The sequence below is a fragment of the Saccopteryx leptura genome, chromosome 13, assembly GCF_036850995.1.
Source record: "Saccopteryx leptura isolate mSacLep1 chromosome 13, mSacLep1_pri_phased_curated, whole genome shotgun sequence".
NCBI classification, from domain to species: Eukaryota; Metazoa; Chordata; class Mammalia; order Chiroptera; family Emballonuridae; genus Saccopteryx; species Saccopteryx leptura.
The window spans coordinates 10,146,799-10,159,585 of record NC_089515.1 but is presented as its reverse complement, the minus strand read 5'-3'; the positions used below and the strand labels follow the sequence as shown (position 1 = coordinate 10,159,585).

The window sequence follows — 12,787 nt, the reverse complement described above, 5'->3', positions numbered from 1 at the left end:
TGTAACTAATTTGTTGTTTTCCCTGATTTTTTTTAAGTGGATGATTTTAGGGTGGTTTCTCTCAAATTGCTGCAGACACATTTCAAGAAATCCCTGGAAGATCGGAAAGTAAGCAGAGTGGAGTTCCTGCCGGTTCACTGGCATAGTTCCTTGGGTGGGGATGCCACCGGTGTTGACAGGTTGGTGGATTTTGATAACTTGTTTTTCAGCTTATTCAAACTTAGATTAAACCATATGAAGTAGTTTATTATGGTTTCAATAAATGTTTTTTTTTTTAATTTTAAGTTTATATTTGCTCTGACATATAAGTAATACTGGCTGTTAAGTGTATACGTATATATGCACATATATGTGTATGTGTGTATGCATATGTTCTTACTATAACTATTTAAGAGAGCCTAGGAAAATTAAAACACTGATGTACAGTGGTTCAGATAGGGGCTGTCCTGTGCACTACAGGGCGCTTGGCAGCATCCCTGGTCTCTGCTCACTAGAGAATAGTAGCATGTTCTTCTCCTGTGTCACAGCCAGAATGTCTCTAGTCACTGCAAATGTCCCTGGGGGTGAAATGCTTGGTTGAGCACTCTGATTTAGATCATGCTTTCTCAGTGGAGGCTCTTTTGGCAGGACAGGTCTTTGTTATGTCAGATTGATGTGTATGTGGGCCATTTATTATCCTCAGTCTAAATGCCACTGAATGTCCCCAGCATTCACCAGGCACTGCAACAACTGAAAATGCTCCCACTCAGTTGTGAATGCTCCTAAATGAGAAGCACAGATTTAGATATTTGTTTAACTTTAGGTAATATTTATGCTAGGACACAGGGCTAATAATATCTGACTTTTGGTGAATGTCATGTTTCAGGCACATAGTTTAATAAAACTCATCCTGCAAACAGCATTCTGTTCATGCTGGGCCCTGTTATAATGGTGTTTTCCTTCTTTTCTTTCTTTCTTTCTTTCTTTCTTTCTTTCTTTCTTTCTTTCTTTCTTTCTTTCTTTCTTTCTTCTTTCTTTCTTTCTTTCTTTCTTCATTTCTTTCTCTCTCTTTCTCTCTCCTTCCTTCCTTCCTTGCTTCCTTCCTTCCTTCCTTCCTTCCTTCCTTCCCCCCCCCCTCTCTCTTTCTCTCTCTTTCTCTTTCTTTCTTTCTCTCTCCCTCCGTCCCTCCCTCTGGATGCTCTTGGTCATTCTCAATCAGGAAAGATTTTTATTCCATTAAGCTCCTTTCCTACTTCTGCTGCTTTCTCTGCTGCCCTTTCCACCCACCATTTTTGTCAGATAGCCTGGTTTCCAGTACATTGGAAAAAAATGAAGAGAAATTATAAACAAAAGTCTTTTCATAAGCCTTTTTTATATAATTCTTTAGAGAATCCCAAAATTCATAGCATAGTTAAAGGCACAAATAGCTACTATTTTGCTGTATCTTGATTTATTTATAATAATGCTGTCCACAAACTTAAGTCATAATTAGTCTGTGGGATTTTTTTATTCAGTGTATTTTCAGGATTCAAAATCTAAACTTAAAAATAATTTATAGATTTAAGGCAGCTACTGACAATATACTTTTTTTCTTTCTAAACAGGAGTATTAAGAAAATCACTTTACCAAGTATTGGTCGATTTCGTCACTTTACCAATGAAACCTTGCTAGATATTTTGTTCTACAATAGTCCTACCTACTGTCAGAAGATTGTGGAAAAAGTGGGAATGGAGCTAAACCGTCTGCATGCACTCTTTATGAGTCGGAACCCAGACTTCAAAGGAGGGGTCTCCGTTGCTGGTCACAGTTTAGGTAAATCTGTCAAGTAGCCACATTGTAAACACACTGTTGAGTTATCACCGCTTTCAGTGTGGATGACAGCACAAGATTTAGAATTACAGGCTTAAAGATTTATAAAGGGTAGAAATGAACGCTTTGAGTTTGCTATTTCTCTTTTATGTTTTATTCTGCTATTTGGTAAAATAAGAATAGTGATTATCAGGTCTTGATTAACATATAAATTTTGTATGATTTCTGAGACTGAGAAAAAGGAGAATATATTTAGTGTTATAGAAAACACCTAGACATTATAAAGCGAAATGCTTCTTTTTTTTTAGGTTCTTTAATATTGTTTGATATCCTGTCTAATCAAAAAGATTTGACTTTATCAAAGTCTCCTGGGCCTTTTGCTGTTGCTAATGGAGTTGTGATGCAGCCACGTTTTCAGGAAAAGCAGGTATGGCTCAAGTGACGCTTAGGTTTGGAGGTGGAGTGAACAGTTTTCCGAGGTCTAAACTGCTTCTGTATGTCAGAGTACACTGAGGGTACAAGGGCAATGAAACCATGCTCTCATTTACTGTACGAAGTGGGGGCGTGAGTAATGTATTACAGCTTACCAAACTGGATGACAAGCTACCAAAAATTATGGTTTGTTTACAGAGCAGAATGGGTTAAGATTTTATGTAGATTGTGAGACATTTTATGGGAAGTTTTCTAAGCTTTATGCTGTTTTCCCTAATTTTTTTTAAAAGTTGCCTGAAGAGCCAAAGCTGACCCTGGATGAGTCTTGTGACCTTGATGTTGAAGATGAAAAAGTCCTAACTTTGCAAGAAACTCTGGGAGCACTTAGCCTCTCTGAGTATGTTAGCACTTTTGAAAAGGAGAAGATCGATATGGAATCTCTGGTACTGATGATAGTTTGATTCATTTCTGTTTAAAATTCCTTTTCCTCTGTGTAAGTTGAAAATTAAGAATGACTTAAATACTTAGATCATAATACATTCCAGATAAGGCAGAGATTTAAATGTTTAAAAAGTTGGAGGACACAGGAGGATTAAAAAAGTTAATAATCTGAGGAAGCTTTTCTAAGTGTGACACAAACCTGGAAGCCGTAAAAGCAAAAGAATTGCACAGCAGGCCCTGGCCGGTTGGCTCAGCGGTAGAGCGTCGGCCTGGCGTGCGGGGGACCCGGGTTCGATATCCGGCTAGGGCACATAGGAGAAGCGCCCATTTGTTTCTCCACCCCCCCCCTTCCTCTCTGTCTCTCTCTTCCCCTCCCACAGCCAAGGCTCCATTGGAGCAAAGATGGCCCGGGCGCTGGGCTGCCCCAGGCGCTAGAGTGGCTCTGGTCGCAGCAGAGCAACGCCCCGGAGGGGCAGAGCATCGCCCCCTGGTGGGCAGAGCGTTGCCCCTGGTGGGCGTGCCGGGTGGATCCCGGTCGGGCGCATGCGGGAGTCTGTCTGACTGTCTCTCCCCGTTTCCAGCTTCAGAAAAATACAAAAAAAAAAAAAAAAAAAAAGAATTGCACAGCAGGAGATGCCATGAACAACAGCTAAAGGTCAACAGGTTAAGAAGAATATTTGGAACACATATTATAGACAAATGGCTCACTCCGCTCTTGTTCAGAGCTTCTACAAGTGGCTTACACAGAGATAACACAATGGGCAAATAGGGAAAGAAGAAGAACAGATGGTAGACAGGAAAGACAGTAACACAGCTTCCTATAAGGAAGCTCCTAAGAGAAATGCAAATGAAAAGTGCAATGATGTTTTTAACTTACCAGTTTGGCAGACAGACTTTGAAATACAGGGTGGTGGGGCAAGAGTATGTTTATAATTGTGAGCACGCAAAAGAGCTTTTTTTTTTGTAAAAAAAAAATTTTTTTTACGTTAATTTTTAAAAAGAGGAGAGAGGCCCTGGCCGGTTGGCTCAGTGGTAGAGCGTCGGCCTGATGTGCGGAAGTCCCGGGTTCGATTCCCGGCCAGGGCACACAGGAGAAGCACCCATCTGCTTCTCCACCCCTCCCCCCCTCCTTCCTCTCTGTCTCTCTCTTCCCCTCCCACAGCAAGGCTCCATTGGAGCAAAGATGGCTCGGGCGCTGGGGATGGCTCCATGGCCTCTGCCTCAGGCGCTAGACTGGCTCTGGTCACAACAGAGCGACACCCTGGATGGGCAGAGCATCGCCCCCTGGTGGGCGTGCTGGGTGGATCCCGGTCAGGTGCATGTAGGAGTCTGTCTGACTGCCTCCCTGTTTCTAGCTTCAGAAAGATACAAAAAAAAAAATAAATAAAATAAAAAATAAAAAGAGGAGAGAAAGGAAGAGAGACAGGAGGGGAGAAGCGGGAAGCATCAACTCATAGGTGCTTCCTGTATGCCTTGCCTAGGCAAGCATGGGGACCAGCAACCTCAGTGTTCCAGGTTGATGCTCTATCCACTGTTGTCACCACAGGCCAGGCTCAGCTTTCTTTTTTAAAAAATTTTACTTAACTGATTTTAGAGAGAGAAGAAGTGGGGGAGAGACAGACAGGTATGTGCCCTGACCAGGGATCGAACACACAGCTTTTGCATATCAGGGTGATGCTCTAACCAACTGAGCTATCCGGCAAGGGCCAGAGTTTATTCTTGTGTTATTATTTATTATTTTCTATACGAATATTGTGTTATTGCTTATTATTTTCTATATGAACAATTGTAAACCTGCTTTTGCTCTACCCTGTATACTATGTGGCTAGGATGAGGGGAGGTAGGCACTGTTACATATTATTGGTAAGTGTGTAAATTGGTACAACCTTTATGGAGGGCAGTTTGGCAGTATCTTAGAACATAAAAAACATACCCTTTGCCCTAGCAAATTCACTGCCAGGATATTTCCTATAGAGAAATATTCACACAAGAATATATTCAAGGATACTGCAACATTGTTTGTACTAGCAAAACCTTAGAAATGCCTCCTGTCCACTGCTAGGGCACTAGTGAAGTCGTTCACGGTGCATCCAGAGAGGCATGCCCTTGTAGCTGGTGGGAGAATAGATTGTCAGAGACACTGGTGTCAGATGATCTCTTATGTACGTCGTGTGAAGAGATCAAAGGTTCAGTCCTGTTTGCATAGTAGGTCCCACACGGAAAAGCATGTAGGTGCTGTGTGTGCATGAGACATCTCTCTTGAAGAAGAGCAGATAGTCACAGCTGCTGCCCAGGGCTGGGCTGGGTGGTTGGGGCAGGGTCGGCTGGCAGAGGCTCAGAGCTTCAGCTTCACTGTAGCTTTGGATTTGTATATGAATTTTCTGTTAAAAAATCGGTAAAATGATTTGGATATGGAGGGCTAAGATTTTACAGCCTAAATTAATCCATGATTTAAAAACAAACAAAAGAACTTCTAAAAAAACTGACTAGATCATAGATTGTTTTAGATGTGTCATTTTTTGTGTAGTTCCCTTCTTTCAGTTTCGTTTCTGTCACTAGACTAATTACTGTGCTTGTTTTCTTTTACAGCTTATGTGTACAGTTGATGATCTGAAGGAGATGGGGATTCCTCTGGGGCCCAGAAAGAAGATAGCTAACTTCGTAAACCATAAAGCAGTCAAACTGGTAAAGTGCATCTCGTCCCCAAAGAAAACAAAACTCATCTGTGACTAGTTTGTTGATATTCTGGAAGTTGTTAATACCGTGTGGTCGGGCCAGCTAGTGAGCCCCCTGCCCCAGGACAGAGGTGTGGAGCTGATGGAAGCTCAGGGTTGGGAGTCAGTCAGGACTGGGTTTCAGTTCCAGTTAGGGGAACTGACCCTCAGTGTGCTTGGGACTGAGGGGATTCCCTGGACAAAGGACTGTCACTTTTAGAATGGGAGTCTCCCGGGGCAGAAACTGGGTCCACCCTGGACAGGTGGGATGAGTGGTGACTCTGAGTCCAGTTAAGCCACGTGTAACTACATAGTCATGAGCAGTTTGCTTACCTTTTCTGTGCCTTGGTCCCTTCAGTTCTCAGGTGGGAATGTTAACACCTGCCTTGTAGGGTTGGAGTGGGATGAAGTAATGCATGTGAAGGTGAACCCACTCAGCGGTGCTCACTTTCTCTCTTCCCCGTCCCTCCCTGTGAAGTGAGAGCACACACAGATCTTATCACTAATAACCAGAAAGTCCTGACGATACAAAACAGCAACAACTAAAAAGCATTGAAAAAGAAAACAACTGGGGAAGCTCACTTATTTATAATTTTTTAAAATTGATTTTAGCAAGAGACAGACAGACAGCAGTATCAGTCTGCTCCTGTATGTGTCTTGGCCGGGATTGAACTGGAAACCTTTGTGTTTGAGATGACACTTTAACCAACCAAGATGTCTGGCCAGGGTACTCACTTGTTTATTTTACTTATTAAGTTAATTTTACAGAGATTTTTTTTCTAAATACTTAATTAGAAAATTCAGCACTTAGGGTGGCTAATTTATTTTTATTGTTATTGACAGTCTTTGTTGATCCATTTTTGAACTTCTGTGCTGCTTTTGTTTGTGTTACTTTGGAATTTAACAAAGGCCACCTTATTTAATGTGACTTTAGTAATAGGACTGATTTATTGTGATTAGCTTAAGTAATTGAGTTAGTCAGCATTCTATGAATCCATCTTTTGAGTCAGGCATGGTGCTCAATTACTGGGATTTGGAGATGAAATGATATTGTGTCCAGTTTGAGGGAGGGATTTGACCACAGCCGATGACACATCAGTCCTATACCAGAGTGCTGTCCATGAGGTCAGACCAGGTGAGGGTGACAGTTCTGGCCTGGGTTGGTTAGAGAAGACTTCCCAAGGGGGTTGGTGCAGGAGCTTAAAGGAGGGGCAGGACCAGGGGAGTGGCCTTCCAGAGGGGGACCTGTGCTGAAGCAGCAGGGGCCTGGGGGCGGGGAGGGCAGAGGGGCCTGAGGGCCCAGTGGTAGCGTGCAAGTTTGAATTTCCTCTTGTAAAGGAGTGGATCTCAAATGTGTTCTCATGGCGGAGAAAGTTGTGATGCTTTTGAAAAGCATCATGAAATGCTGATCTACTTATCAAGTCTATCACCAGTTATGATTTGGCACCAAACCACCTGTTTTAATCTAAATCTTAATTTTAACTTTAGAAATTTAAAAATTTAAAAATGCATGCTGTAAACTACATTATAAAACTTATACCAAGAGCAAATGTTTCTATAAGAAATGGATTTTTAGGCCCTGGCTGGTTGGTTCAGTGGTAGAGTGTCGGCCTGGCGTGCAGGAGTCCTGGATTCAATTCCCGGCCAGGGCATACAGGAGAAGCGCCCATCTGCTTCTCCACCCCTCCCCCTCTCCTTCCTCTTTGTCTCTCTTCCCCTCCCGCAGCCAAGGCTCCATTGGAGCAAAGTCAGCCCCTGTGCTGGGGGTGGCTCTATGGCCTCTGTCTCAGGCGCTAGAGTGGCTCTGGTCTCAACAGAGCGACGCCCCGGATGGGCGGAGCATCGCCCCCTGGTGGGCGTGCCGGGTGAATCCCTGTCGGGGCATGCGGGAGTCTGTCTGACTGCCTCCCTGTTTCTGGCTTCAGAAAAATACAAAAAAAAAAGAAAAAAGAAAGAAATGGATTTTTTTTTTTTATTATTGATTCTGAAGCTGGAAACGGGGAGAGACAGTCAGACTCCCGCATGCGCCCGACCGGGATCCACCCGGCACGCCCACCAGGGGGCGATGCTCTGCCCCTCCGCGACCAGAGCCACTCTAGCGCCTGGAGCAGAGGCCAAGGAGCCATCCCCAGCGCCCGGGCCATCTTTGCTCCAATGGAGCCTTGGCTGCGGGAGGGGAAGAGAGAGACAGAGAGAAAGGAGGGGGTGGGGGTGGAGAAGCAAATGGGCGCTTCTCCTATGTGCCCTGGCCGGGAATCGAACCCGGGTCCCCCGCACGCCAGGCCGACGCTCTACCACTGAGCCAACCGGCCAGGGCCGAAAGAAATGGATTTTTAAATACGTTGACTCCTCCCAAGGTTTTCCCTGAACATTTGTCCCATGTGCACGTCAGTGAAGCATAAGCCTGTCAAAGCAACAAGGAGCTGTGGTCAGGCCCCACGGCATATCCTTGACTTTCCTCTGCCATCAAAGGAAAAGTGGGAGAAAAGTGTCCTGTAGTTCTTAGAAAATTTGTAGAAGGGACCTGGTTTATACACTGTAGTCATTTGGATATATAAATTATGGCATTAAAAGAATATTTTAAAAGAAATAAAAATGTATAAAGTGATCTTATTTTTGCCCTGGCTGGATGGCTCAGTTGGTTGCAGTGGTTGGCAAACTCATTAGTCAACAGAGCCAAACATCAACAGTACAACGATTGAAATTTCTTTTGAGAGCCAAATTTTTTAAACTTAAACTATATAAGTAGGTACATTCCTTATCGAGGTAGCACCGCACGTGGTATTTTGTGGAAGAGCCACATGTGGCTCGCGAGCGGCAGTTTCCCGACCAGGGGTTTGGAGCATCCTCCTGGAGTGCAGAGGCTGTGGGTTCAATGTTCCTGTCTCTCTCTCTCTCTCTTTCCCTTCCTCTCTCACTGAAATCAGTAAGTAAGAATAAAAAGTGATCTTATTTCTTATTCCTATTTTTTAGCTAGAGAGGGTTGGGGAGGACGGGAGAGAGATGAGAACCCTCAATTTGTCATGGGGCACTTTTAGTTGTTCATTGATTACTTCTCATACGTGCCTTGATGGTGGGGGGGAGCTCCAGCTGATTAGTGACCCCTTGCTCAAGCCGGCAACCCTTGGGCTTCAAGCCAGCGACCCTGGATCATGTCATGATCCCATGCTCAAGCTGGTGACCCTGTGCTCAAGCTGGTGAGCCTACACTCAAGCCAGATGAGCTCGCGCTGAAGCTGGTGACCTTCAGGTTTCGAAATTGGGACTTCAGTGTCCCAGTTCAGTGCTCTATCCACTGTGCCACCAATAGTCAAGCATATAAAAGTATGTGTTTTGAAATGATAGAGTACTTCCTGGAATACCTGTCTAAAGTTTAGATCTTAAAGGAAGAAATTTCTATTTTTAAACTTTTTATTAAATCTTTACATAGAAAAGTATTACAAAAGTAAAATGATGACTGTTACTTAGATTTAATTGTAGCTGTTTTGCTGACTTTTCATTGCCTCTTAATGTCTTTTCCCTAAGAATTTTAAAGTAAATTATACCATCATGGATGGCATTTTTTCTATATATTTAGTATGTGTCTCTGAAAGGGATATGTTTCTCTATTGCCACAGTATCATTGTTGTGCCTAAGAAATTGCTAATTGTTCCTTCATGTTGAAATGGCATGTTTTGTGGTGATGAGCTTACAACTGAACTTTTGCCCTCAAGGTCATATTAGGAAATTTTGGTATTTCACAGGAACAGAAGAAAGCAGCTTCAGAAAAGAAGGCGGCGACGGTGGCTTCAACAAAAGGACAAGAGGAAAGTGTTCAGAAAACCACAGAAGCGGCTTCTCTCCCCTCAGAGTCTAGTGATTCCAAGAGGAAGCTGCCAGTTGGTGCTTATGTTTCTTCTGTGCATGTCGATTATGAATCTTTCGAAGTTGGCACTGGACAGGTGAGTTTACACCGTGACTAGTGCTGCATAGTTCGTGTTGGAATCACGTGTCTTTATTAGTATCTTTAAATTCTTTAAATACTCAACATTCATGGGAGGGGTAGAGAAAACTGATTTTAATAAAAATCGTACGCTGCCTGACCTGTGGTGGCGCAGTGGATAAAGCGTCGACCTGGAACGCTGAGGTCACCGGTTCAAAACCCTGGGCTTGCCTGGTCAAGGCACATATGGGAGTTGATGCTTCCTGCTCCTCCCCTCTTCTCTCTCTGTCTGTCTGTCTGTCTCTCTCTCTCTCCTCTCTAAAAATTAAAGAAAAATTAAAAAAAATCGTATGCTTCTTTTATGTTTAAAATGGATTGAATATGTGCTGAATACATCATCTGACTTTTGAAATTGTCTTTATTTCAGTTTTCCACTATTCGATTTCATAGCATTATTTTCTCATAGCCACTGGCAACACACGTGGCAATAGGAAGTAATGCTCAGGAGATACTTCAGTTTCTGTGAGAGAATCTTGCTGTGCTTCATTGTTTTGAAAGATTATGAATTATTCTGACATTTACTTATTGAATGTGTTAGTTTCCTAGGTTTCCGTAGCAAGGTATCACCACTGAGTCTTACAGTTCTTGGGGCTGGAAGTTCAAGATCGAGGTGTCAGCAGGGCATGTAGAGGGGCCCTTCCTTGCCTCCTTCTGGCTTCTGGTGGTTTGCCACGTGTTCCTTGGCTTATAGTTGCATCACTCCAGTTCATTTCCACATGACGTGTCGTCCCTCCCCCCCCTCCGTCCCTGGCCTTCACATCATCTTCCCGCTGGTGTGTTTCTCTGTCCAAATTTCCCCTTTAAAACTAGTTCCATTATAGTGGATCAGGGCCCACCCTGAAGACCTTATTTTAGCTTGAGTACCACTGTTTCCAAATAAGGTCTGAGATACTTTTTCAGGAGGACAACTCAACTCCTAACATTGGATATAGAGGATATTTCCAGTGTTTTAGTTTTTCAAGCGATCCGGTGGTGAACAGTTTTAAACCAGTTTTTCTGTGCACATTCTTTATTCTTTCTTTCAGTTAAATAAGTAGCGGAAGGTTAGCTGGGCCAAAGGCCGTACCGTGAGATGTCGACAGTTACTGCCGCTGGTGCTTGCAAGCCTGTGCCGTTTGCATTCCCACGGGCACAGAGATTGCCTTTCCCCCATCTCCCTCACCAGTACAGACAGCCCCAACTTAAGTTCCACTAAGAGTCTTCAACTTTCTAATGGTGTGGAAGTGATCGCATTTAGTAGAAACTGTGCTTGGGATTTTAAACGGTGGTCTTTGCCTGGCTGGTGGAGTGTGGTCGGACCCTCGTGATGCTGGGCACGGCAGCGAGCGGGGTCAGCAGCCAAGCCTGGGTATTGTGGTTTGTGTTTTCACATAAATTATTGAGATGTTCAGCACTGTATTATAAAATAGGCTTTTTGTGACAGATTTTGCCCAACTGTAGGCTAATGTATGTGTCCTGAGCATGTTTAAGGTAGGCTAGGCTAAGCTATGGTGTTCTCTATTCCATTCATTTTCTTCATTTTCATTTAAGGTGTTTTCAACTTATGATCATTGGTGTGATCGTCTTTTATTGCTCTTTGGTTCTTTGTAGGTTTCTGTTGTTTACAGCCCATTAGACTTTGAACCAGAGATTTTCTTTGCCTTGGGATCTCCAGTTGGTATGTTTCTCACTGTTCGAGGAGTGGATCGGATAGATGAGAACTACAAGCTTCCTACCTGTAAAGGATTCTTCAACATTTACCATCCAGTGAGTAAGCTGAGTTAACTTCCTATTTTGAAGGGGATGAAGAACTTGTGCTGTTTATCCTAATAGTCTCAGGTTCTTCTTTCTGAGGAATTAATACTCATCTGGATTTTGTACAACTCAGCCCTCTTTCCTAATAGATACAGTCCACACTTTCCAACGAACTTTTCTACTGAAAAGCTTTGGTTCAAGGAAAGAATTTCGTTGCTTGGCTTGCAGAGTAATTGTACCCACGGACTTGGAAGTCATCTTATACATTACCATTGTTTGAATAGGTGGGAAAGAAAACAACAGCTGGTTTGCCAGTTTCTTGTTTTCTTTACCCAACCAAGATATGTAACTAAAAATAAAATAGCTTTTTAGCCTGACCTGTGGTGGCGCAGTGGATAAAGCCTCGACCTGGAATGCTGAGGTTGCCGGTTCAAAAGCCTGGGCTTGCCCGGTCAAGGCACATATGGGAGTTGAAGCTTCCTGCTCCTCCCCCCTTCTCTCTCTCTCTCTCTCTCTCTCTCTCTCTCCCCTCTAAAATGAATAAATAAAAAATAATAATAATTAAAAACAAAAAAAAATTTTTTAAAAATAAAATAGCTTTTTATAAAGTTCAACTCTTCTATTACAGCTTGATCCAGTGGCATATAGACTAGAACCTATGATTGTTCCGGATTTGGACCTTAAAGCGGTTCTCATTCCACATCACAAGGGCAGAAAGAGGCTTCATTTAGGTAAAAAGCAAATATTCCAAAACTTGCTTCTTTCCTTTATTTTTTTAATGTCATTTGTAATAATTTAGAAAACTTTTAACACTAAGTCCTTCCTTACAGAATCAATGTTAATGTTAAATGCCTGCCCTGTTCAGAACTTGGTTACTGTTTGGGGGTGCTGTGAAGTTACGAAGTTCCTTCTTTTTGAGTTTATCCTTGGTAACATTCTCGTTGCTGAGATATTTAGGAATGGGGGAGGATGGTAATAAAGTGGCATGATGCATAGGTTTTGATAGAATGTGATTATAATTTTTGGAATTGGGAAGCAGAGTAACATTTGATCTAAGAAACTATCAAAAAATAAGCTTGATGCTCTCCAAGTCAAGTGGGCTTTTATTTCCTTGCTACTTGGACAGACTTTTCCTGTTAAAAATTCATTGAACATATGGATTGATGGTACTTCTAGGGTTTAAGTTTCTCTTATGTCTGTTAATGGTGTATCTTATCCACAGGTTTAAAAGAAGGAAAACTGATCATGCCCTCTTATTTAAAAGTTTTTTTTCCTTTCATCATGCTTTTAAAAAATATTTAACTCTTTTGGAGTCAAAATGAAAAATTTAATGGTTGAATACCTACATCTCCCATAGGAATTATTAGACAAAAGTGGAAAAGGTGAAGGAATAGGAGTGTCTTCATTTTTAAATTAGAAGGTTAAATTGTGCCGCTATCACAGTCTCACATTTTCAAAATCCTTTCAAAAACTGTAGGCCCACTTTTTAACTTAATAAATGCATGTGCTTAATTACATCTTTATGGTATTGTACTCCTTTTATTTTCGGAGAGAGGAAATTTATAGGTTTTGGGTGACTAGTTTAGTTATTACAGAAACGACAAGGATAAGATTCCTCAAAACATTTTAACATATTGCAGGTTTTGCTTGAGATGCCCCAGGTGCTAGATACATAATTGAAGAGAGACAGGCAGGTT

The 12,787-nt window shown here is 42.4% G+C and overlaps 1 protein-coding gene and 1 non-coding gene across 3 annotated transcripts in view; both read left to right on the top strand.

Annotated features, from left to right (window-relative positions):
- The window catches only part of SEC23IP (SEC23 interacting protein), a 35,723-nt gene that overhangs the window by 12,007 nt on the left and 10,929 nt on the right, over window positions 1–12,787 (top strand). For both annotated transcript variants that reach the window (XM_066354699.1, XM_066354698.1), the window contains exons 8-15: window positions 38–179; window positions 1,583–1,791; window positions 2,097–2,215; window positions 2,511–2,663; window positions 5,251–5,346; window positions 9,118–9,315; window positions 10,947–11,102; window positions 11,719–11,821. In XM_066354699.1, the coding sequence (XP_066210796.1) occupies window positions 38–179; window positions 1,583–1,791; window positions 2,097–2,215; window positions 2,511–2,663; window positions 5,251–5,346; window positions 9,118–9,315; window positions 10,947–11,102; window positions 11,719–11,821 (1,176 nt within the window). The remainder of the gene's footprint in view (window positions 1–37; window positions 180–1,582; window positions 1,792–2,096; window positions 2,216–2,510; window positions 2,664–5,250; window positions 5,347–9,117; window positions 9,316–10,946; window positions 11,103–11,718; window positions 11,822–12,787) is intronic.
- On the top strand, window positions 3,672–3,747 carry TRNAI-GAU (transfer RNA isoleucine (anticodon GAU)). Its single transcript has one exon. It is a non-coding gene; the product is annotated as a tRNA-Ile (tRNA).